Source organism: Pongo abelii, chromosome 13, assembly GCF_028885655.2.
Source record: "Pongo abelii isolate AG06213 chromosome 13, NHGRI_mPonAbe1-v2.0_pri, whole genome shotgun sequence".
Lineage (NCBI taxonomy): Eukaryota > Metazoa > Chordata > Mammalia > Primates > Hominidae > Pongo > Pongo abelii.
In genome coordinates this window covers 91,038,410-91,062,293 of record NC_071998.2, presented here as the reverse complement: position 1 = coordinate 91,062,293, position 23,884 = coordinate 91,038,410, and the positions used below count along the sequence as shown (strand labels likewise).

At 38.1% G+C, this 23,884-nt stretch overlaps 1 protein-coding gene across 3 annotated transcripts in view; it reads left to right on the top strand.

Moving 5' to 3' along the window:
• The window catches only part of ERP44 (endoplasmic reticulum protein 44), a 114,164-nt gene that overhangs the window by 78,850 nt on the left and 11,430 nt on the right, over nucleotides 1-23,884 (top strand). Inside the window, exons 8-11 of one of the 3 annotated variants that reach the window (XR_010136443.1) lie at nucleotides 1,607-1,723; nucleotides 10,331-10,442; nucleotides 11,371-12,788; nucleotides 17,924-19,343. Coding sequence is in view for 1 of the 3 variants with exons in the window: in XM_002820045.6 (XP_002820091.2) it covers nucleotides 1,607-1,723; nucleotides 10,331-10,442; nucleotides 11,371-11,512 (371 nt within the window). In the remaining 2 variants the exon portion in view is untranslated. Of the gene's footprint in view, nucleotides 1-1,606; nucleotides 1,724-10,330; nucleotides 10,443-11,370; nucleotides 12,789-17,899; nucleotides 19,344-23,884 lie in introns of those variants that run through there. The other 2 variants (XR_010136442.1, XM_002820045.6) reach the window with 2 other exon arrangements.

Here is a 23,884-nt window from a genome sequence, read left to right as displayed (position 1 = left end):
AGCCTAAAGTCACACAGGCATTAGAGTAGCAGAGCTGGCATTAGGGATCCCCTGACTCTCAGGCCTTTTCTGTCTCTCTGGCATTCAGTCTGGGAGCCAGATTTTTAAAATGCTCCAGTTGTCCATGATTGTCACTTCTACCCATATTGTACTAGCCAAACTCCCAAATCTTCTGGGGTATAAATTTACTCGGTACCTGCCAGATAATAAGGAGCAGCTAGGTTGTTTTTAACCTGTGGGGTAAGAAGTTTTAAGTAGCTGCTTAGGCCCTACCAGGTGATGGTAGCCATAACTAAGAGGCAAAAATTGTAGCACGTGTTATCCCAAATTCACCAAAGGTCTGCCATTGCAATTTTTTTTACATACAAAAAAAAAATGAAATTTATGGATATTTTTTCAATTTATAGTTTTCATTTTAATGTTGTTTACAGTGTTTTGACACTGGGATTTTTAATTTTTATGCAGTCAGATAAATGAATTTCTTGCTTAGAAAGTTCATATTCTATTTTGAATTCACATAGGTGTTTGCTTATATTTTTTGCAAGTGCATTTCTTTGAGTAGCTTACTTAGTATCATCATCTCTAGATTATCAGAATCCAGTACCTATCTCTCAGTGGTAGTGTGGTTGTTCACAGCATGGGCTCTGGTGGTATCAGACTGGGTTTGAATATCAAATGTGCCACCTTCTTAGTATGTTACTCTGGGAAAGTGTCTTCACTTCCCCGTGCTTCAGTTTCTTAATTAGTAAAAACGGGATGATAAAAACAGTACTTGCTTTATTGGGATGTTGGGAGGATTAAATGAATCAACACATATAAAATGTTCACAACCATGCCTAGACACAGTAAGTTTATTGATTAATATTAGCTATTATTTTTATCGTCATTTTAGAGATTTCATAGATAATTGATTTTGAGTTAATGTGGAAACAGATATGTAGGTAATAAAAGAAATAGTCTTGCCTTACATCCATATAGCATCTTGTATTTTTCAAGGCCTTTTCACTATCCATATTTTCTTCTAAAAGAAGAAATTTCTAAAATTTTCAGCTCTTAGGAATAGCTAAATTAATTCATTTGGAGAATTCTTTTCACAATGGCTTCCTGCCTTTGGTGAAGATACTGATAAAGAGTTAATTGACCTAAATCCAAGAAAAAGCAATAGGCTTGGGTGTCACAGGTTAGATTATTAGCTCCCTGGTAATCACAGAATTATCTGCTTTTTACCACCCGTGGCCCTCTTTCTTGGAAGTTCCATGATTTATGTTTCTTTTGTATCACCAGTAGATTTTCTGGGTTCATGGATGGATATAAGAATGTACTTTTTAGCCTGGGCAACATAACAAGACCCCATCTCTGCATAAAATAAAATAATTAGCTTGGCGTGGTGGCATGCACCTGTAGTCCCAGCCACTCTGGAGGCTGAGGTAGGAGAATTGCTTGAGCCCAGGAGGTCAAGGCTGCAGTGAGCCATGATCCTGTCACTGTACTCCAGCCTGGGTGGCAGAGTGAGACCTTGCTTTAAAAAAAATAAAGAAAAAAAAATGAGAATATACTTTTGCCAGCACAGGTTAGATTTAATTTTTTTTTTTCTGTTTTGTAATAGCATTCTGCTCCGGATATGGTGTACTTGGGAGCTATGACAAATTTTGATGTGACTTACAATTGGATTCAAGATAAATGTGTTCCTCTTGTCCGAGAAATAACATTTGAAAATGGAGAGGTATGGGCTTTCTACTGTGTATTGTTACTTTAAATTTCAAATGTCTGAAACCACAAGCTTCCTCCACCTGTCTTACTATATTAACAGAGTTATCAGTTGTAAGAATCATATAGTAAACATAACTATATCATAGCTGTTTCTGTAATATAAACCAGTGGTTCTTCACCTTTGTTATCCCAGAACCCCTCTGTTACATTTCCAGTAATAGTAGTAGTTCACTACAGCCTTGAAAATGAGTTTGAAAATGCCTTTCAGGTGATTCTGATACCCATCTGTTGGTTGAGGATCCCTGTTTAGGTGGATGTCCTTTAGAACAAGGGTCCCCATCCCCTGGGCTGCAGACCTGTATCAGTCCATGGCCTGCTAGGAAGAGGGCTGCCCAGGGAGGGAGCATTATGGCCTGAGCTCTGCCTCTTGTCAGATCAGTGGCAGCATTAGATTCTCATACGAATGTGAACCCTGTTGTGAACTGTGCATGTGAGGGATCTAGGTTACATTCTCCTTATGAGAATCTAACTAATGCCTGATGATCTGAGGTGGAACAGTTTCATCCCGAAATCATATCCCCCACCCTGATCAGTGGAAAAATTGTCTTCCATGAAACCGGTCCCGGGTGCCAAAAAGGTTGGGGACTGCTGCTTTAGGAGCAATGCTTTGCAGATTTTAGTTACAATTATTTCTATACAATGAATAATCCTTTGCCACTAAAAGATTTTTCTGTTTTTTGTAAAGCAGTTAATGTTGTCTTTTCCATTATAAATAATGAAAGCAGTTAGCAGTGATATGTAACTGACCTCAGTCATCCCATGCATCTGAAATCAAGCCCATCAAAATTCTTACAACTCCCACCAAAACAAAACTTAAAAACCTAAGAGGCTGGAGGAACAAGTACAAAGAGTTATGTCTGTAAGGACCTCTCTCCTTTCTTTACTTTATGTAAGACATATCTTTCATTCCAGGTCTTTTGTTTTTAAAACCAATGGCCTAAGAATACAAGTTTTTAAAAACTTTGTATTAGGTACAGTTTTTAAAAACTTTGTGTATGCATATACACTTCAAAGAATTGTAAGTGTATAAATCACAGTTTAAATATCTGGTCCCCCAAAATTATCACAGAGTAAACATACCCATATAATCACTACTTAGAGTGGTATGGACCAAATATTTGTGTGTCCTAATATTCATATGTTGAAATCCTAATCCCCAATGTGATAGTATTAGGGAATGAATCCTCCATTCATGAGATGGAGTCCTCATGAATGGGATTAGTGACCTCATAAAAGAGACCTCAGAGAGTTACGTAGCTCTCTTTCTGCCATGTGAGGATACAATGAGAAGTAGGCAGTCTGCAACCTAGAAGACAGCTCTCACTAGAACTGACCATGCTGGCACCCTGATTTTGGATTTCCAGCCTCCAGAATGATGAGAAATGAATTTCTGTTAATTTGTAAGCCACCCAGTTTATGGTACTTTAATATAGCAGCCCAAACTAAGAGAGAGGGTGGACAATTTTTTTCAACAAAGGGTCAGATAGTAAGTATGTTAGCCTTTGCAGTTCATATAATCTCTGTGGCAGCTACTCAGCTTTGCAGCTGTAGCACAAAAGTAACCTTAGACAATATGTAAACAAATGAGTGTGGCTGTGTTTCAATAAAGCTCTATTTCTGGACAAATAATTTTCACATGCCATGAAATATTAAATTTTTTTCCCAATTATTAAAAAATGTAAAGACCAGGGCCTTGTGCCATGGCTCACGCCTGTAATCCCAACACTTTGGGAGGCCGAGGTGGGTGGGTCATCTGAGGTCGGGAGTTCGAGACCATCCTGGCTAACTAACATGGTAAAACCCCCGTCTCTACTAAAAATGCAAAATTAGCCAGGCATGGTGGCAGGTGCCTGTAATCCCAGCTACTCGGGAGGCTGAGGCAGGAAAATCGCTTGAATCCAAGAGGCAGAGGTTGCAGTGAGCCAGGATCCACCACTGCACTCCAGCCTGGGTGACAGAGTGAGACCCCGTCCCCCAAAAAAAGAAAAAAAAAACCCAAAAAACAACTAAAGACCAATTTTAGCTTGTGGACCTAACAGAATCAGGCAGCAAGTCAGATTTGACCCATGGCTATAATTTACCAATCCCTGAGCTAAGTCAAGAAATAAAGTATTTCCAAACCCCTTGTCTTCCTTCTCAGTCATTACCCCCATTTACTATCTTCATAATCACCATACTTATTTTGAATAGGACTATAGGAAGTTTTTCCTGTTTTTGAACCTAAAATGGAATCATGTCTTTTGTGTCTGGCTTCTTTCACTCAACTTTATATTTATGGAGTTCATTCATATTGCATGAAGCTGTAGTTCATTCATTTTCATGCTGAATATAATTCCCTATATAAATATAACACAATGTATCCATTCTACTATTGGTGGACATTTAGACTGCTTCCAGATTTTGACTACTGTGAATAATGCTGCTATGAACATTCTTATCTATGTCTTCGGTGAATATATGCACAGATTTCTACTGGATATATATACCTATGAATAGAATCGCCGAGTCATAGGGCATATATACATTCAATTTTAGTGGATACCAGTTTTTCCAAAGTGGTTTTAGCAGTTTACATTCCTACCAGTAGTATATCAAAGTTCACATTGCTCCACGTCCTTACCCACATTTGATACCAGCTATTTACATTTTTAATCTATTTTGGTGTATGTGTAGTAGAGTCTCATTGTGGTTTTAATTTATATTTCCCTGATGATCAGTGGGATTGAGCACTATCAGTTGCCTTTTCCGGAAAGACAGATGGTCCTAGAAGAAAAGCAGCTTCAAATGCCATGCTTGATGTTCTGGGTTTCCTTCTATTCCAGTCTTGGCCCATAATTCTTTCTTGTTTTTTTTTTTTTACTCTTGGATGCTTTCAAAAAGTGTTTTATTATTATTATTATTACTCTGGTTTTTCTAATTTTCCCAGTAGTAAGATTAGTCCAGATTACATCCATTATTACTCCAGAATGCAATTTTTAGCACTATAGCTTAACCTGATTGTAATACAACAAAACCTGGAGTTCTTAAGAAAGAGTATAATTTCAGATTTGATGCCTTCTGTTACTAAGGTGTATGTATATTGTTAAATGCTTTAAGATTTGGAGATAATATATGTGAATTCTCCAAGATTCCCTGAAACTCTCCCTGAATCTTTCCAGAGGCTTCCAGCTCTTAGATCTTATTATCTCTTTCTCCCTTTCTTGGGGAAGAGAGAGCAACACTTCATTTTTGGGACTGGCCATTGTAAGCAAACCAGAATGCACTTTGCCCCCTCTTCATCTTGAGAATGCATTCTTGGGGTATTTTTGATCTGTGTCCATTGGCATTTCCAACACTTAGACTGGGATATATAAGGCAAAAAGAAAACCCAAGGAACTGAGTACCATTTCTTGGATCCGTAAGTCCTTAGCCAGTCTGCTTTCTTTTATTTGCTTCTCAGGGCCTTATGTTTGTTTATATAATGTCCAGGATTTTTAGCTGAACTTCCTGGGAGAAATAGAGAAAAGTGTCTATTTCATCTTTCTGGAAGCAGAAGTCTATGCCAACAGCATTTAAAAACTCTAAAAGATTTTTTTTACCTGATTTAAATGTTGCCTTTGCATTTTAGTACATAAAAATAAGTTCGTATTTTTATGTCAGCATGGTACATTTTTGGTGTACCTTTTCCACCATAAAATAATATTTAATTCTTATTAAGCTTGTAGCAATTTCAAATCAAATGTATGAATGTTTGTATGAGATTCTCTGGGTGTGTCTGCTTGGACAGATCATTGCAAACCTAAATCATCTTACATTGGCTCTTTACTGAGTGTTTCATAGAAAGAGGATTAGTGCTGCCAGGATCCAGTTTAACATGTTAGAATACCCCACTGGGACATCCTACTTGTTTATAATAGCTATTTCTCAAATCAAGGTTCTAAAAATGGCTTCTCATGAAATGTGATTAATATATTTTTAAGCCTGCAAGCTTAAATATCATAAACTTATCAGGCTCTGTTGCACTGGTTATTATCTTAATGCAATGCCATATTTTAAAATATTTTGGAATTTTGAATTATGGAAGACTTTTGAGTGAAAATTCTAACACAAGCCTTTTCTTGGAAAGTCTCTTTTTGGTTTAAAGAATTTGCTTTACCAAGTTTTCTAGTTTCTTTTGTTCCTGAGATTCTTTGATTCTACTTCCTTTTCCCCAGTTTTTTAGAATTTTGGGGAGTATTCCTAATTTGAAAATCTGAAATGCTCCAAAATCCAAAATTTTTTGAGCACCTACATGACACTCTTGGAGCATTTCAGAGTTTTAGATTAGGGATGCTGAAGTGGTAAGAATAATGCAAATATTTCAAAATCCAAAACACTTCTGCTCCCAAGCATTTTGAATAAGAGATACTCAACCTTTACTTCTATATGACAGCTTGGCATTTTAAGGCCATTCTTAATGACCAGAGTATTTTTTTGTTCAGTAATGTTCTGTTGCTTTTTTCAGTGTTATTTTTGAACCTGCTTCTCAAAGTAGTATTTCCCTGGATTCTGAGTAATTCTATTGTTAAGATGCATCTTGAGTCATTGTAGTTGTTTTGTATGTAGTTTTTTGAGGTGGTTTGAATAAATATGCTCAGATTGGGTGTCTTTCTATCATTAATCATGTGTCATTACCCCCCATGACACACTGGATGCTCAGGTACAGGAGTTCAAATGTTTGGACCAAATAGTGGCTTTCAAACCATTTTTCATTGTAAGGCAAAGTAAGAAATTTTCTCTAGTATATACATAATTCTCATTTTTCATTGAATAATACCCTTCTGTGTGCAGTGCACTCAATTTTATATTCTCTTCTTTTCAATACTGGATATATAGATTGGACGTAGCACACATAATCTTGTCTTGCCTCCATCTCTTTCCTGTCATTAATAGCATTTTAAGGTGGATAAGACATTTCACAGAATTCAAAATACTGCTCCTACAATTTGAGTGTTTGGCCACAAGGTGTCAGTGGTGTATCATAGTTTTATAGTACCAGAAGCCTAGAAGAGATTCGGATTTAAGCTCCCTCTGCTTTTTAATGCACATTCATACTTATGTTTTTTTTTTTTAACTTAGAATTTATTAATAGAATAGTTAAGTACAAGCAATTGTAAAGCAGAATGTTTGAAGTCCTTTAAATCAAACTTTAAGAAAATAAACATTTAAAAAATATTTATTTCTTTATATTTGAATTGTTAGTCTTTTCCATTTTGATCTTAAACTTGGTTTTGAAAGAGAGGGTGGATTAGACCCTTTCTGCTTACAGTTTATAAAATGAATGTCCTGGCTTTCTTTTTTTTTCTTTTCTTTTTTTTTTTTTTTTGAGATGGAGTTTCGCTGTTGTCGCTCAGGCTGGAGTGCAATGGTGCGATCTCGGCTCACTGTAACCTCCGCCCCCGAGGTTCAAGGGATTCTCCTGCCTCAGCCTCCCGAGTAGCTGGGATTACAGGCACCCACCACCACGCCCAATTAATTTTTGTAATTTTAGTAGAGACAGGGTTTCACCATGTTGGTCAGGCTGGTCTTGAACTCTGACCTCAGGTGACCCACCCGCCTCAGACTTCCAAAGTGCTGGGATTACAGGTGTGAGCCACCGTGCCCAGCCTGTCCCTGGTTTTCTTACTTCTGTAGGCCTCAGGTATGTTTAGTTGGATTACTTACAATTTTAAAAAAATTTGCATTCACTCATTTAGTCCTCAGAGGCCCAGGAAAATTTAAGAATTTGTCATGACTATTCGCCTGCTCTGGTAGTTCTTGCAGGGGTAGTTTTTAAAACCAGATTTAAAGGTATAGACCTGGAAAATCTTAAACAATGAAACGGTACCTCCCTTCCCCGTGGTTGTTGGCACATCTAATAATTCTTGAGATTTATTATGTTGTAAGCAACCATTTAACCATTTAACCAACCATTAAATCATTTAATCTGTGGGGAAAGATCTGTTTCCTGTAAATCTGGTTGTCTTGATATTCTTCTCCTTAATCTTTTAACATTTGTTTGATAAAGAATATGCTTGTATGGACATAGTAAACTTGGAAGCCTAAGCAGCATAAATTACCACCTATTTAGCAACATTTGTTTATTTATTGACATATGTTGATTGTGAGAAAAAGAGAAATGAAATAAGATTGTCTTCAAGGGGTTTTCAGTGTAATATTTCATATGTACAGATAACGTAACACAAAGTCATGCCCCGTGCCACATGAGGGGCACTGATAAAATGCTCTTGAAGTTTAGAAAAAAGAATTTTTCATTGATAAAATGCTCTTGGAGTTTAGAAAAAAGAATTTTCCTTTGACAGGGATGGGGTGGAATGAGAGATGGCTTTAGAGAAGAGGCATTACGTCCTGAAAAGAAAAGTGCTAAGAGAGAAGTAGAAGTACTAAAGAAAATGGGAAGATAGGAGAAGAAGGTTAGAGAGGAGGGGACTAGGCATTAGTTTTGAGTATTTAAGGTACTTGTTTAGAATTTGAAATGGAGATATTAAGCAGGCAGATGGAAACCTAGGCTTGGATTTTGTACTGGAGCTGGGCTTGTAGACACAGATAAGCAATCAGTTAGAAGTAGTGATCAAAACTGTTGAACTACATGAAGTTGTCAGGCTAGAGCAGAGAAGTCCAAAGACAGTCATTGAGACCAGCATCAGTTAATGGATGGGGGAAGAAAAAATGTGAGTCCAAGAGATAAAAGATGAGGAAGAAAAAAATCAGCTTACTAAAAGATTAATATGATGCCAGGGGGTGGGGAGAGGGGAGATGGGAATCACTACTAATGGGTATGTGGTTTCTTTTTGAAGTGATAAAAAATATTCTGGGGCTGGGCGCAGTGGCTCATGCCTGTAATTCCAGCACTTTAGGAGGCCGAGGGGGACGGATCGTGAGGTCAGGAGATTGAGACCATCCTGGCCAACATGGTGAAACCCCATCTCTACTAAAAATACAAAAAAATTAGCTGGGCATGGTGGTGTGCACCTGTTGTCCCAGCTACTCAAGAGGCTGAGGCAGGAGAATCGTTTGAACACGGGAGGCAGAGGTTCCAGTGAGCCGAGATTGTGCTACTGCACTCCAGCTTGGGCTGCAGAGTGAGACTCTGTCTCAAAAAAAAAAAAAAAAGCTCTGGAATTAGTGGTGATGTTTGCACAACCTTGTGAATATAATTAAAACCACAAAATTGTACACTTAAAAATGATGGGCTGGGTATGTTGCCTCATACCTGTAATTCCAGCACTTTGGGAGGCTGAGGCAGCCAGATTGCTTGAGCCCAGGAGTTTGGGACCAACCTGAGCAACATGGCAAAATCCCATCTCTACAAAAAATAACAAAAATGAGCTGGGCATGGTCATGCATGTTTGTAGTCCTCACTATTTGGGAGGCTGAGGTGAGAGGATTACCTGAGGCTGGGGAGGTCGAGGCTGTACTCCAGCCTGGGCGACAGAGTGAGACCCTGTCTCCAAAAAACAATGGTGAAATTTATGGTATGCTAATTGTATCTCAGTTTTTTAAAAAAATAAATGTAACAAGAGGCTTAATAATTGATCTTATATACAAGTGAAACAGGCTTAAATATGGAGACGAGAACCAGAAGAAAACTTTTAATCCTGTAAAATAGGTCCCAGTTTGTTTTTTAAAAAATAAAGGACATTTGTACTTTCTGGTGAGGTAGATCCTAAATTTATGGAGAGATCCTCAAAAGGATAGTTGATGAAAATAATTTTGCTATGAGACCCTTTCTGGACTTTTTCTGATGACTCAGAACTTAGCATTTGTTGGGGAGAATAAATGATTAAATCTGTCTACCTATCACATTTTATTTAATCATGTCTACCCATTGTATTATTCTCCAATTACAATAAAAATTTTAATAGCACTTTATAATTTTCAAGGTGCTTTTCTGTGTGTATAAATAAAGAGGTATATAAAAATATATAGGGGCAGGTATTTATTAATAATGTTAATTGTATATTGGTTGAGAATTAGTTAAATAATGGAATTTTTGTTTTTTACCCTGGATAAAACACTTCAGCTTTGGGTAAGTTTTATATGTAAGTGTAATGGTTTTTGCAACCTTAGAATATAAAAAAATGCAAAAAATTTTGCAAATCAGATTTATTTATTGCTGATATACTCAGTTTTTCACTGTTACTTGTGAAGACTGAAAATACTAGTCATGTTTACCCTACTCTAAAATTAACACCTTGGTAAAGAACCAGCATAGTTCACCTCTATATGTCATGAGTTCAACAGCCTAACCCTGAAGCCTCATATCCCATACTGGCTAACAGACAGTGGGGGCAGATCAGTTTCTGCAGCAAAGCAGGGCATGTAGGTCCTCTGACTGCCTGGGTACTTGAGGTGGGGAGGGGAGTGAATTCAGTCTTCTGTTCAGGCTAATGTTTATTCACACCACTGGGCCTTTTATTCCCCCCCGGGATATTACAACTATTACATTACATGGGTTGGGTTCAAAATTGTTCCTACCTAGAAAATAGCTACAACTGAATGGAGAAGCCTGATAATTCTCATTGAATGCTTCTCTCTACAGGAATTGACAGAAGAAGGACTGCCTTTTCTCATACTCTTTCACATGAAAGAAGATACAGAAAGTTTAGAAATATTCCAGAATGAAGTAGCTCGGCAATTAATAAGTGAAAAAGGTAGACAGATTAAGGTGTTTATTTTCATCATTTCTTTCTCTTTTTTTTTCCCCCTTTCATCATCTCCCCTCCCATTACTTTCAAATCACATAAATATATTTGGGTTAAAAACTTATTTTAACACATTCAAATGTGACGGTAAGGAGGCATTAGTAGAGAGGTAATATGAAGTAGTGTTTTGTTTGTTTGTTTGTTTTCTAACCATTACTATTTTGGAGAGAAAAATCAAAGTGCATGAAAAGCAGGGTCATGAATGAGCATTAGTTCTGGGCACTTTCCTTCATTGCTTGTCTGACCCCTTTTCCAATGGACATTCCCAGAGATGTTGCTGAGAGAGCTTACACAGTCTGATTAACATTTATTTCTAAATGAAAGAAAGTTGAGTAGTTGTCTGTGGATTTCTCCAAAGCATTTAATGGAATTTGAGGTATCACCAGCTTTTCCTCTGTAGTTAGGGAAGAAAGTCAAACAAAATACACTAAAGGTACTCTATAGAGCTGCCCATTTTAGTCACATACTATCTTGCAGGTTGAATTCGACTAAAAATCAACCAGTATGACTGGAATAGGCTGGAATGAAAATGGTCCCATGAGAATGGCTCATATATCAATTTGAACTTCCTGCCTAGAACCTGATAATCTGCAAAGTAAATGATTGCTCATTTAAGGAAAGTAAAAAATTCATTATGGCCTTCAAATTTGCGCTAAGTCAATATGATTTCTAAAGAAGTTATACTCCATGCCCTAAGAACTAAAAGCCTACCTATTTTAAGTGTTAGATATTTAGGTTTTAGTTTTTCTGATCTATATTACTCTTAAGAATGTTGGGGTGCTTTTTTTTAGTATGTCACTTTTTGTGAGCTTGCAATCTTACGAAAATATTTTCAAGAAAATTTGAATTTACCTCGCAAAATTCTTTTTTCTTAAAGGTACAATAAACTTTTTACATGCCGATTGTGACAAATTTAGACACCCTCTTCTGCACATACAGAAAACTCCAGCAGATTGTCCTGTAATCGCTATTGACAGCTTTAGGCATATGTATGTGTTTGGAGACTTCAAAGATGTATTGTAAGTATTCATTTTGTTTTTTAAAAATTACTGATATGTTTCTCAAAAATGAACTGAAAATAGTTGTTTGAATATTTTAAATAATCCTGTGTTGGAACAGTAAGATTTTGTTAACTGGATGGGAGAGGGTTGGGTGACTGCTGCTTTTTTTCACTGTAGAGTGTGATATAATAATGAACATTATGATATAGCCTTGTAGAAATACCAACATTAAGTGATTAGAATTGATAATAAATGCTTGGATGATTAGTGATTAATGCCTGGGAATCGATCTCTCAAAGAAAATTTTTGTCTTGTGAGAAATTAGCTTTTCATTGAGTTTGGTCTTTACCAAGCACATCGAGAAAAATAGCTTATAACCTTAGGCCAAGGTAAAGGAAATTGGTAATATTGCTGTTCATTCGTGACTGCACATAGCAAGAACATTAGTAGTATTTATGAATCTTGCTATTACTAGGCATTTCTAATGGCATATAGCTATGAACTGTTCCAAGAATAGGTAAGCTTTCTGACTCAATTCTCAGATGTTTATAGTATTAATATATGTACAAGCCTTGTAGCTACTACAGATACTGAATTTTTATCAGCTTTGTGATGTATTAAATACAGTGGTTAAAAATGTAGATGTTTCTTATACGAAAAGTTTAAGCAATACAGGTATTCAAATTAGACATTTTATTTTGAAAATTAATTTAAATGCCATTTTTATCTCAAAAGATTAAATTACACAGTTAGAGGATGATTTGTAGTCCTATGGCAGAATGAATTACCCCACTCAGTTCTAAATATTTCAATGGAGATGTGGTTGTTTGGTAGAAGATTCCCAATCCTAAAATTACCTAGGAAGCCTAGATTTGAGTCCTGCCTTGGGAAAGTCACTTACCTCCTCTGTTCTTGTTTCTTCGTATATAAAAAATGGTTAATGATACCACCAACCTAATGGGATTATTATAAAAACTAATGAGAAATAATGATTATGTTATAAACCATAAAGTAGTAAGAAATCTTAGTTGTTCTTTATCTATGCTCAGAAAGATACCATTCAACCTATCAATTCATTAAATATTTAGCTATCTCTTCTGTATGACAGACATTGTGCTAAGAACCAAGGGTTTTTACTGAGACTGGGTCCCTGCCCTCAAAGAACTCATAACCAAGTGGAGGAAAGGAACAACCAGGTTAACAGGCAATTATGTTTTATTAAGGGATAAGTGCTCTGACAGAGATCAACAGAGTAGTACCTGATCCAGGATTTCTGGCGATATTGATGCCCAAGGTAGGTATAAAGTTTTGTAGAAGTTTATCCCAAGGTGAGAAGGAGATGGGGCTTAGAGAAAGGTGACATTGGCAGGAACCAAGTTCAAGGGCTGTTGGTGAATATAAATGGAAAGGTGAATGCTGAGGGATGAGGTCAAGAGAACTAACACATGAAAGTCTTTACATGCTGTGTTAAGGAATTTTGACTTTATCCTGAAAACCATGAAGAGCCAATGAAAGGTTTTAATCGGGGAGTGACATAATCAGATTGTTTTTGAAAGATTACTCGGCTGCAATTTGGAGAATAGATTAGAGGGGGTCAAAATAAAATCTAGGAGACTGTTCAGTAATCTAGTCAAGAGTTGATTATGAAAGTTAATCTCAATGGACATCAGCAAGATGACAGAAAAGGACTTTGCATGTTCCTCTCCACACGGAAACATCAAGTTGAACATACATCCATGCACAAAAATACCTTCACAAGAGCTAAGGAAACGAGGTCAGAGATAATAGTACCTGAGAGTAGTAAAGAAATGATGCATTGAAGAGGCTAAAAAGGACAGTTTTATGCTACTTGCACCACCCCTCCCCCAACCCCAGGCAGCACAGTATGGAGAGAGATACCCTTCATGTGGGGAAAGGAGAAGGAAGTTAGCACTGAACTTTTCCTCAGACCCTAACACTTGGCTTGTCCTGGTAAAACCCAGTGCCAGAAAGGCTTCTGTGGCCCCAGACTCCAGGCTGGTACCCATGGACCGAGCATTTAGTCCCACCCTGGTGCCAGGCAAGATCTCAAAGCCCTAGGCTGGATTCCAAAGCTGCAGGCCCGAGGCCTGCCCAGCAGACTCAGTCTCTGGACCTATTCCAGCACCAGGCCAAACCCAGTGGCTTCAGGCTCCAGACCAGCTGCCCACAGCCCTGATCATGAGGCTAGCACTCACAGACCCAGGGTTCAGGCTTATCCTAGTAGACTCCAGTGATGGACCAGCCTCCATGGACCCAAGTTCTAGGACCACACTTTTGGATCCAGGTTTCAGACTGGCCCCTGAAGCCCCAGGACCCAGGCTAGACTTTGCAGACCTGACCTCCAGGCCAGCACCTGCACACTCAGCCTCCAGGCCAACACAAGTGGACCCAGGCTCTAGCCAGACTCCTAAGCCCTAGGCTTTCAGCCAGCCTCAGTGGCTTCAGATACCAGGCCAGCAACCATGATCCTACACTCCAGACAAGCTGCCATAGATCATGATTCCACACCTGCCCCAGCACTAGGTCAGCTGCAGGTTCCAAGGACCCAAGATCTAGGTTTGCTCCAGTAGACGGAGAGTCCAAATTCACCCTAGTAGGCCCTGGTTCTAGGCCAGTCTCCATGGACGGAGGCTCCAGGACTACCTCTGCAGACCCAGGCTCCAGGCCAGCCCCTGTGGACTCTTGACCCAGGCCCACTCCCACAGACTCAGCCTATCCCAGTGGACCCAGGCACCAGGCTCATCCCAGTGCCTGGCTGGCCTCTGAAGACTCGGGCTCAAGGCCTACCCCAGTGCCAGGTCAGCTCTAGTGGACCCAGGCTTCAGACCCACCCTCTTAGATGCAGGCCCATTCCACAGAACCAGTCAATAGGTCCACTCCTGTGGACCCAAGTTTCAGGCTTAACTCCATGGACCCAGGCACCAGGCTCGCCCACCTGCTGACCCAGGCACCAGGCCAGCCAGTGTGAAGACTCTTAAGAGCAAGCCAACCTATGGACCATACCAGGCAGCTGGACTAGAATCCCTGAATTGACTGACTAGTGAAGGGCTTTCCCAGACAAAGCCAGTCAAAGACTTAGAATAAGTCTCTACATCTTCAAATGCCCAGACATCAATGTAAGGCAACAAGAAATGAAAAACCAAGGAGACATAAACATAACATCACCAAAAGAGCACAATAATCTCCCAGAAGCTGACCCAAAGAAATGGAGATGTATGAACTGCCTGACAAAGAATTCAAAATAATTGTTTTAAAAAGTAACATCCATGAACTTCAAGAAAATACTGAGAAACAATTCAATGAAATCAGGAAAACAAGTTACCAAAATGAGAAGTTTACCAGAGAGATTGAAATTATATATTTCTTAAAAATTAAACAAATTCTAGAGCTGAAAAACACAATGAATGAAAAGAAAATGTAATAGCATCACCAACAGAATTGAACAATTAGAAGAAAGAATTTAAACCTGAATATACAGGTTATTTGAAAACATACAGTCAAAGAAGAAAAAAAGAATGAAGAAAGTTTATGGAATTAATGGGACAGCACCAAAAGAGTAAATATTCAAGTTATAGGAGTAAATGAAGGAGAAAGGAGAAATAAAGGGGTAGAAAGCTGATTTAAAATAAAAAAAGCTTTGCAAATCTGAGGAAAGGTATAAGTATCTAGGTACAGGAAGGTCAAAGAACTCCAATCAGATTTAGTCCAAAGACTGACTAGTGAAGGGCTTTCCCAGACAAAGCCAGTCACAGACTAGAATAAGTGTCTACATCTTCAAATGCCCAGACATCAATGTAAGGCAACAAGAAATGAAAAACCAAGGAGACATAAACATAACATCACCAAAAGAGCACAATAATCTCCCAGAAGCTGACCCAAAGAAATGGAGATGTATGAACCAACACATAAACTGTTGAAAATCAAGGACAAAGAGAAGATTCTGAAAGCAGCAAGAGAAGATTCTGAAAGCAGCAAGAGAAGAGCAAATAACATATAAAGGAGTTCCAGTACAGCTAGCAGCAGTTTTCTCATCAGAATCCTTATAGACCAGGAGAGAGTGGGATGATATGTTCAAAGTACTTAAGGAAGAAAACTGCCAACCAGCAATATTATATTAATACCTAGCAAAGCTGTCCTTCAGAAATGAAAGAGAGCTAAAGACTTTCCCAGATGAACAAAAGCTGAGGGAGTTCATTACCATCAGACCTGTCTTAAAAAGAATGCTAAAAGGGAGTTCTTCAGGCTGAAAGAAAAGGACAGTAAGTACTAACCATGAAAACATGAAAGTATAAAACTCACTGGTGAAAGTAAGTATACAGTCAAATTCAGAATATTCTAATCCTGTACTGGTGGTATATAAATCACTTATAGCTTTGGTATGAAGGATAAAAGACAGAACTATTAAAATAGTAATAGCTACAATAATTTTAGGGATACACAATATAAAAAGATGTAAATTATGACACCAGAAATTTAAAATGTGAGGAGGGTAGAGTAAAAGTGTAGTTTTTTTTTTATGTGAATAAAGTTTTTATCAGCTTAAAATAGCCTGTTATGAGCATAGGACATAGTGAAGAAATATACAAAATAAAAATTTTAAAAACCCTATTATAATTATATTTTATGTAAATCTCATGGTAACCACAAAGCAAAAAACTTTAGTAAATACACGAAAGATAAAAATTAAGGAATAAAGCCTACCACTAGAGAAAATCACCTAATCACAAAGACAAGAAGAGAGGAAGAAAGCAACAAAGGATCTACGAAACAACCAGTGAACAATTAACAAAATGGCAGTAGTCTTTACCCATCAATAATTATTTTGAATGTAAGTGTCTTAAATTCTCCAATCAAAAGACAGAGACTGGCTGAATGGATAAAAAACCAATACCCAACTATAAACTGCCTACAAGAGATTCGCTTCACCTATAAGGAACAGAGGTAGACTAAAAGTGAAGGGAGGTAAACAGATATTCGGGACATACAGAAACCAAAAGAGGGCAGGGTAGCTATAATTATATAACATTTAAGTCAAAAACTGTAAAACAAGGTCATTATATAAAGATAAAGGGGTCAATTCAGCAAGAGGATATAATAATTACAAATATATATGCATGCAACATTGGAACACCAAAATATATAAAGAAAATATTAATAGATCTGAAAGGAGACTATAATACAGTAATAGTAGGGGACTTCAATACCCTACTTTTTCAGCAAGGGCCACATCATCCAGACAGAAAAATAGGGAAATTTTGGACTTAAATAGTTTTAACTCAAATGGACCTAACAGACTTATATAGAACATTCTATTCAACTGAAGCAAGATACACATTCTTCTCAAGTGCCCATGGAACATTCTTCAAGATAGATCATATGTTAGGCCACAAACAAGTCTTACCAAATTTAAGAAGATTAAAATTGTATCAAATATCTTTTCTGACCACAATGGTATGAAGCTAGAAATCAGTAACTGAGAGTAAATTGGAAAATTCACAAATACCTAGAAATCAAACATGTTCCTGAACAACCAGTGGAGCAAAGAAGAATTTAAAAGGGAAATTTTAAAATATCTTGTAAAAAATGGAAATGGAAATACAACATACCAAACAAAACTTATGGGAAGTAGCAAAAATAGTTTTAGGAACGAAGTTTTATAGCAAGAAACACCTACATCAGAAAACAAGAAATATCTCACCCTAACATTACATCTCAAGGAACTAGAAAAAGTTCAAACCAAGCCCAAATTTAGTAGAAGGAAGAAAATAATAAAGATCAGAAGAAATACATGAAATTGAGATTAGAAAAACAATAGAAAAGAGCAACAAAACTTTGAGTTGGTTTTTTAAAAAGATAAAATTTTAAAACTTTTAGCTAGAATTAAAGAGAGAAGTCTCAAAAAATAAGAAATGAAAGAGGAGACATTACAACTGATACCACAGAAATACAAAAGAATAAGAGGCTACTATGAATAATTATGTATCAACAAATTAATAACCTAGAAGAAAATACTAGGCACATACAATCTACAAGGCTGAATCATGAAACAGAAAATCTGAACAGACCAATAGCAACAAATAACAAATAAGAGATTGAATCAGTAATGAAGTCTCCCATCAAAGAAAAGCCCAGGACCTGAGACCATTCTTTCTAAAACTACTAAAAAATTGAAGAAGGGAGAAAGTTTGTTTTGTTGTTGTTGTTGTTGTTGTTTTTGATACAGGATCTTGCTTTATCGCTCAGGCTGGCATGCAGTGGTGCAATCATAACTCACTGCAGCCTCAAATTCCTGGGCTGAAGTAATCCCATCTCAAGCCTCCTGAGTAGGTGGGACTACAGGCATGTGTCACCATGCCCAGCTAATTTTTTTTTTACTTTTTATAGAGATGGATTCTTGCTGTTTTCCAGGCTGGTTTCAAGCTCCTGGCCTGGCCTGAAGTGATCCTCCCACTTATGGCCTTCCAAAGCACTGGGATTAGAGACATAAGCCACTGCACCGGCCTGGGAGAACACTCTTAAACACATTCAAAGTCAGACAAAGGATATTACACTACAGGGTAATATCCTTGATGAACATAGATGCAAAAGTCCTCAACAAAATCCTAGCAAACTAGAGACCCTGGTTATGGTCAATTAATTTTTGACGAAGGTGCAAAAGGTGCACTTTTCCCAGCACCAAAAAGAGAGAGAAAAGAGAGTCTCTTCAATAAATGGTGCTGGAAAAAGCGGGGGGAAACTGGATATCCACATGCAGAAGAATGAAATTAGACCCTCATCTTGCCCCATATACAAATATTATCTCAAAATAGTTTAAAGACATTAACATAAGATCTGAAATTGTAAGAGTACTGAAGAAAACGGGGAAAGCTTCATGACATTAGTCTGGGCCACAAATTTTTGGATATGACTCCAAAAGCACAGGCAATACAAGCAAAAATAGAAAAATTGGATTACATCAGACTAAAAAGCTGCACAGTGAAGGAAATCTACAAAGTGAAAAAAACAACCTACAGAATGGGAAAAAGGATTTGCAAACCATACATCTGATGAGGGGTTAATACTCAAAATATGTAAAGAATCCAAACAAATCAATAGTAAGAAAACAACCTGATTGAAAATGGGTAAGGCATCTGAATAAACATTTCTCAAAATAAGACACACAAGCGGCCAATAGGTATATGAAAAAGTGCTCAACATCACTAATCATCAGAGATGTTAGAATGGTGTCTTTGACAACCCATAGAGTGGGAGAAAATCTTCACAATCTGTATGTCTGACAAAGGACTAATATCCAGAATCGATAATGAACTTAAATCAGTAAGAAAAAAAATCTCATCAAAAAGTGGACTAAGGACATGAATAGACAATTCTCAAAAGATACAGAAATGGCCAACAAACATATGAAAAAATGATCAACATCGAGAGGACGGCCCTGAGCGGAGGGGGCGGGGCCCGGGCCTCCCAGCGCGGTACACTGTGCCTCAGGTGCGCCCTGTCCACGCCCCGCCGCTGTGGGAATGGCCGTGCGCTCCCCGCAGGTGGTCATCCGCCGCCTACCCTGGGCCTCACCAAGGAGCAGCTGGAGGAGCAGCTGCGCCCGCTGCCCACGCACGACTACTTCGAGTTCTCTGCCGCCGACCTGAGATCCAGAATATAAAAACTTTTTAGAAACCTGCTGTGTGGAGGAAGAGAAGACCAGTGCCAACCCTGAGACTCTGCTGGGGGAGATGGAGGCGAAGACAAGAGAGCTCATTGCTAGAAGAACTACACCTATTTTGGAATATATTAAAAATAGAAAATTAGAAAAGCAGAGAATTCGAGAAGAGAAGCGAGAAGAACGGAGGAGGAGAGAGAAAAGAAACATTTGTGGGAAGAGGAAAAAAGAGATGCAAAAAAAATGAGATAAACAGAAGAAAATTGCAGAGAAGTAAGGATTAAGGTCACACAGCGGCAGTGATAAAGAGCACAGGGATGTGGAGAAAGCTCAAGAAAAAGAATCCGAAGCACGGCAGGAGGCGCAGAGCTCACCACAAGCCTGACCGGCTTTCCAGAAGGAGTGAAGATTAGCAGAGATGGGGGAAAGGACCTGGCCAAGACAGAGGGAAGAAGGGGAGCCAGGACAGCGGGGCTCCGAGGGAGGCCGTGGAGAGACCGGGAAGAGCGCAGAGGTGTGATGACAGTCCGGCACCCAGAAAGGAGCGACTGGCAAACGAGGACCAGCCGGCCTTGCAGCTATATGATCCGGGAGCTCGCTTCTGAGCACGAGAGTGTGGCGGAAGCGGGAGGAACTGCAAGGCAGAAGATTCGGGGACTGGTCCTGAAAACAGGGAAGAGGCAGAATGAGTCACTGCGTGCACCAGGCCTCCATGGACGAGCGAGGGCATCCCAGAAACGTGTGAATGACCCCGAGTGTGACTGGGAAGGAGAACTTACTCCTTACCAGGAAACTGGAAGCTAAAAATACAGAGTGTGACATAGAAACACACAGAAACCATTCTAAAGAAAGTAGTGATCATGTCTTAAATTAAGCAGAATTCTCACGGATTTTACCATTCCTGTTATAAACTAGTATTTGTTGTTTAGCCAAAACAGAAAATGATTTCCATTGGACAGTAGAAAAATGTGAATAAAATAGGGAAGAAAGTTAGTATTGGATCAGTGCAAGTCCTGAAGCACTTTCAGTGCTGTGAGAATGACATCCACTTTGGGTTTCATTCTTTTGTAAGCAGAGGAGCTGTCAGTCTCTCATGCTTCTCGGTGGCCTCTGAGCCGTGGTGTCAAGTAAAGAGCAGTTCTTGTTTGTTACAACCTTTGTGAGTCAGCCATGCCTGCAAAGTGTACTGTGTTTTAGTCCTGGTAGAAATATATATCAAGAGTTCACACTATATAAAACCCAATAGCTTCAACTCTTGCCCTTTCAACAGTTTTGCCACTAACCGGATGAAAATGGTTTCATTCTTTGAATGGATGCATTTGTGGTTTGTAACCATTATGGTTTAAACCATGGTTTAAGGATTTGCCCAAATAACAGAAATCTTGTTCGGGAAGGGATAAACTTGGTATAGCATATAGAGCCTGCCTTTGCGTTTTAGACACTTTATTTGTAAATAACTTAAAATAGCTTTCTGAAACTGTGCATTCTACAGTTTCTTCCTTTCAGTGAAATTGTTAAATGTTAATGTATTTTTGGCACTGCAATTTTAACCATTTATTAAATAAAAATTTTGTTAAAGGAAAAAAAAAGAAAAAAATGCTCAACATCACTAATGATCAGGGAAATGCAAATCAAAACTACAATGCAATACTACCTTATTTCTGCAAGAATGGCCATAATAAAAAAATTTTTAAAAGTAGATGTTGGCGTGGATGTGGTGATCAGGGAACACTGCTGGTGGGAATGTAAACTAGTACAGTCGCTATGGAAAACAGTGTGGAGATTCCTTTAAGAACTGAAAGTAGAACTACCATTTGATACAGCAATCCCGCTACTGGGTATCTACCCAGAGGAAAGGAAGTCATTTTATGAAAAAGATACTTCGCACGCATGTTTATAGCAGCACAATTCACAATTGCAAGATCATGGAACCAACCCAAATGCCCATCAGTCAACAAGTGGATAAAGAAACTGTGGTATATATATATATGTGTGTGTGTATGTGTACATATACACACATATATATGTGTGTGTGTGTGTATATATATATATATACACGATGGAATACTGCTCAGCCATAAAAAGAAATGAATTAACAGCATTTACAGTGATCTGGATGAGATTCGAGACTATTATTCTAAGTGAAGTAACTCAGGAATGGAAAACCAAACATTGTATGTTCTCAGTGATATGTGGGAGCTAAGCTATGAGGACACAAAGGCTTAAGAATGAAACAATGGACTTTGGGGACTTGTGGGGAAGGGTGGGAGGTGGGTGAGGGATAAAAGACTACAAATAGGGTGTAGAGTATACTGCTCTGGTGATGAGTGCACCAAAATCTCACAAGTCACCACTAAAGAACTTACTAATGTAACCAAATACCACCTGTACCCCAATAACCAATGGGAAAAAAAAGAATAATGGTGTCTTTGTTTTGTCTTGCTATAAAGGAATACCTGAGGCTGGGTAATTTATAATGAAAAGAGGTTTATTTAGCTTATGGTTCTACAGGCTGTACAAGAAGCATGACATCTGCATCTGTGTAGCTTCTGGTGAGGGCTTTCATGCTGCCTTAAAACATGGCAGAGAAAGTAAAAGTGGAAGTGGGCACATGCAAAGAGGGACCAAACCTGAGGGGCGTCCTGGCTTTGTAACAACTCACTCTCACAGGATCTAATTCAATCCCAGCAAAACTAATCCTATCTCACTAGAGCTAGAACTCAACTACCATGAGGGTGGCACCAAGCCATTCATGAGGGATCTGCCTCCATGACCCAAATACCTCTCATTAGGCACCACATACCAGCACCTCCATGTTGGGGATAAAATTTCAAAATGAGATTTGGTGGAGACAAACCAACCATATGCAAACCATAGAAGATGACTATTATAAAAGAGACAAAAGTGGTGGTGAGGATGTGTGAAAAAAGGGAACCCTTGCACACTGTTGGTGGAAATGTAGATTAGTATAGTCATTATGGAAAACAGTATGGAGTTTCCTCAAAAAATAGAACTACCCTATGATCCAGCAATCCCACTACTGGGTATCTATCCAAAAGATAGAAAATCAATCTGTTGAAGAAATATCTGCACTCCTATGTTCATTGCAGCATTATTCACAATAGGCATGATATGGAATCAATCTAAGTGTCTGTCTACAGATGAATGGATAAAGAAAATGTGCTATATATACACAATGGGATACTATTTAGCCTTAAAAAATGAGATCTTGTCATTTGTAACAACATGAATGAACCAGGAGTGAACAGTATGTTAAGTGGAATAAGAAGCCAAGCACAGAAAGACAAATACTGCATGATCTCATTCATATGCAGAATATTAAAAGTTTAACTCATAGAGGTGGAGAGTAGAATGGTTGTTACCAGAGGCTGGGGGTTATGCGGATTGGGGAGATTTTTAAAAAAGGAAACTTCAGTCTTTTAAAGGGCATCTATAAAGGACCTACAGCTAATGTCATATCTAATGATAAAGGACCAAATGCTTTTCCTGTACGATAGAGAACTAGGCAAAGATGTTCAATCTCACCACTTCTTTTAGTATTTTACTGGAAATCCTAGCAAGTACAGTAGAACAATAAAATAAATGAAGGGCATTCAGACCTGAAAGTAATAAATAAAACTAGCTTTCTTTGTATATAACATGATTGTCTGTGTAGAAGTTACCAACAAATCTATTAAAAAGCTTCTAGAACTAATAAGTGATTTGAGCAGTATACAGGTTAACTTTTTAAAACATCACTTGTATTTCTATACAAAGACAATGAACAATTGGAAACCAGGATTTTTTTTAAGTTCCATTTATAGTGGCTCCAAAAGGAGGGGGAAAAAAAAAAACTATCTAGGTATAAATCAAACAAAATGTGCAGAATCTGTATGTTGAAAGTTACAAAATGCTGCTGAAGGAAATCCAAGACAACCAAAATAAACGAGGAAGCATACTGTGTTGATGGATTACAACACTCCATACAGTCAAACTGACCTATAAATTTAATGTGATCCCAGTCAAAATCTCAGCTAGATTCATTGTAGATATAGACAACCAGATTGTAAAATTTATATGGAAAGGTTAAACCAGAATAGCTAAAACTGTTTTGAAAAAGAAACAAAGTTGGAGGACTCACATTACCTAGTTTTAAGACGCAATATAAATCTGAGGTAATTAATACAGTGTAGTATAGGTGAAAGAGTAGGTACATAGAGCCATGGAAGAGAGAGAGTCTAGAAATAGACATACAAGTATGGTAACAGATTTTTTTTAAAAATTGTACTTTTTTAAGTTCTAGGGTACATGTGCACAACGTGCAGGTTTGTTACTTATGTATATATGTGCCATGTTGGTTTGCTGCACCCATTAACTCGTCATTTACATTAGGTATTTCTCCTAATGCTATCCCTCCCCCCTTCCCCTACCCCACACCAGGCCCCTGTGTGTGATGTTCCTTGTCCTGTGTCCAAGTGTTCTCATTGTTCAATTCCCACCTATGAGTGAGAACATGCAGTATTTGGTTTTCTGTACTTCGGATAGTTTGCTCACAATGATGGTTTCCAGCTTCATCCATGTCCCTACAAAGGACATGAACTCATCCTTTTTTGTGGCTGCATAGTATTCCATGGTGTATATGTGCCACATTTTCTTAATCCAGTCTATCACTGATAGACATTTGGGTTGGTTCCAAGTCTTTGCTATTGTGAATA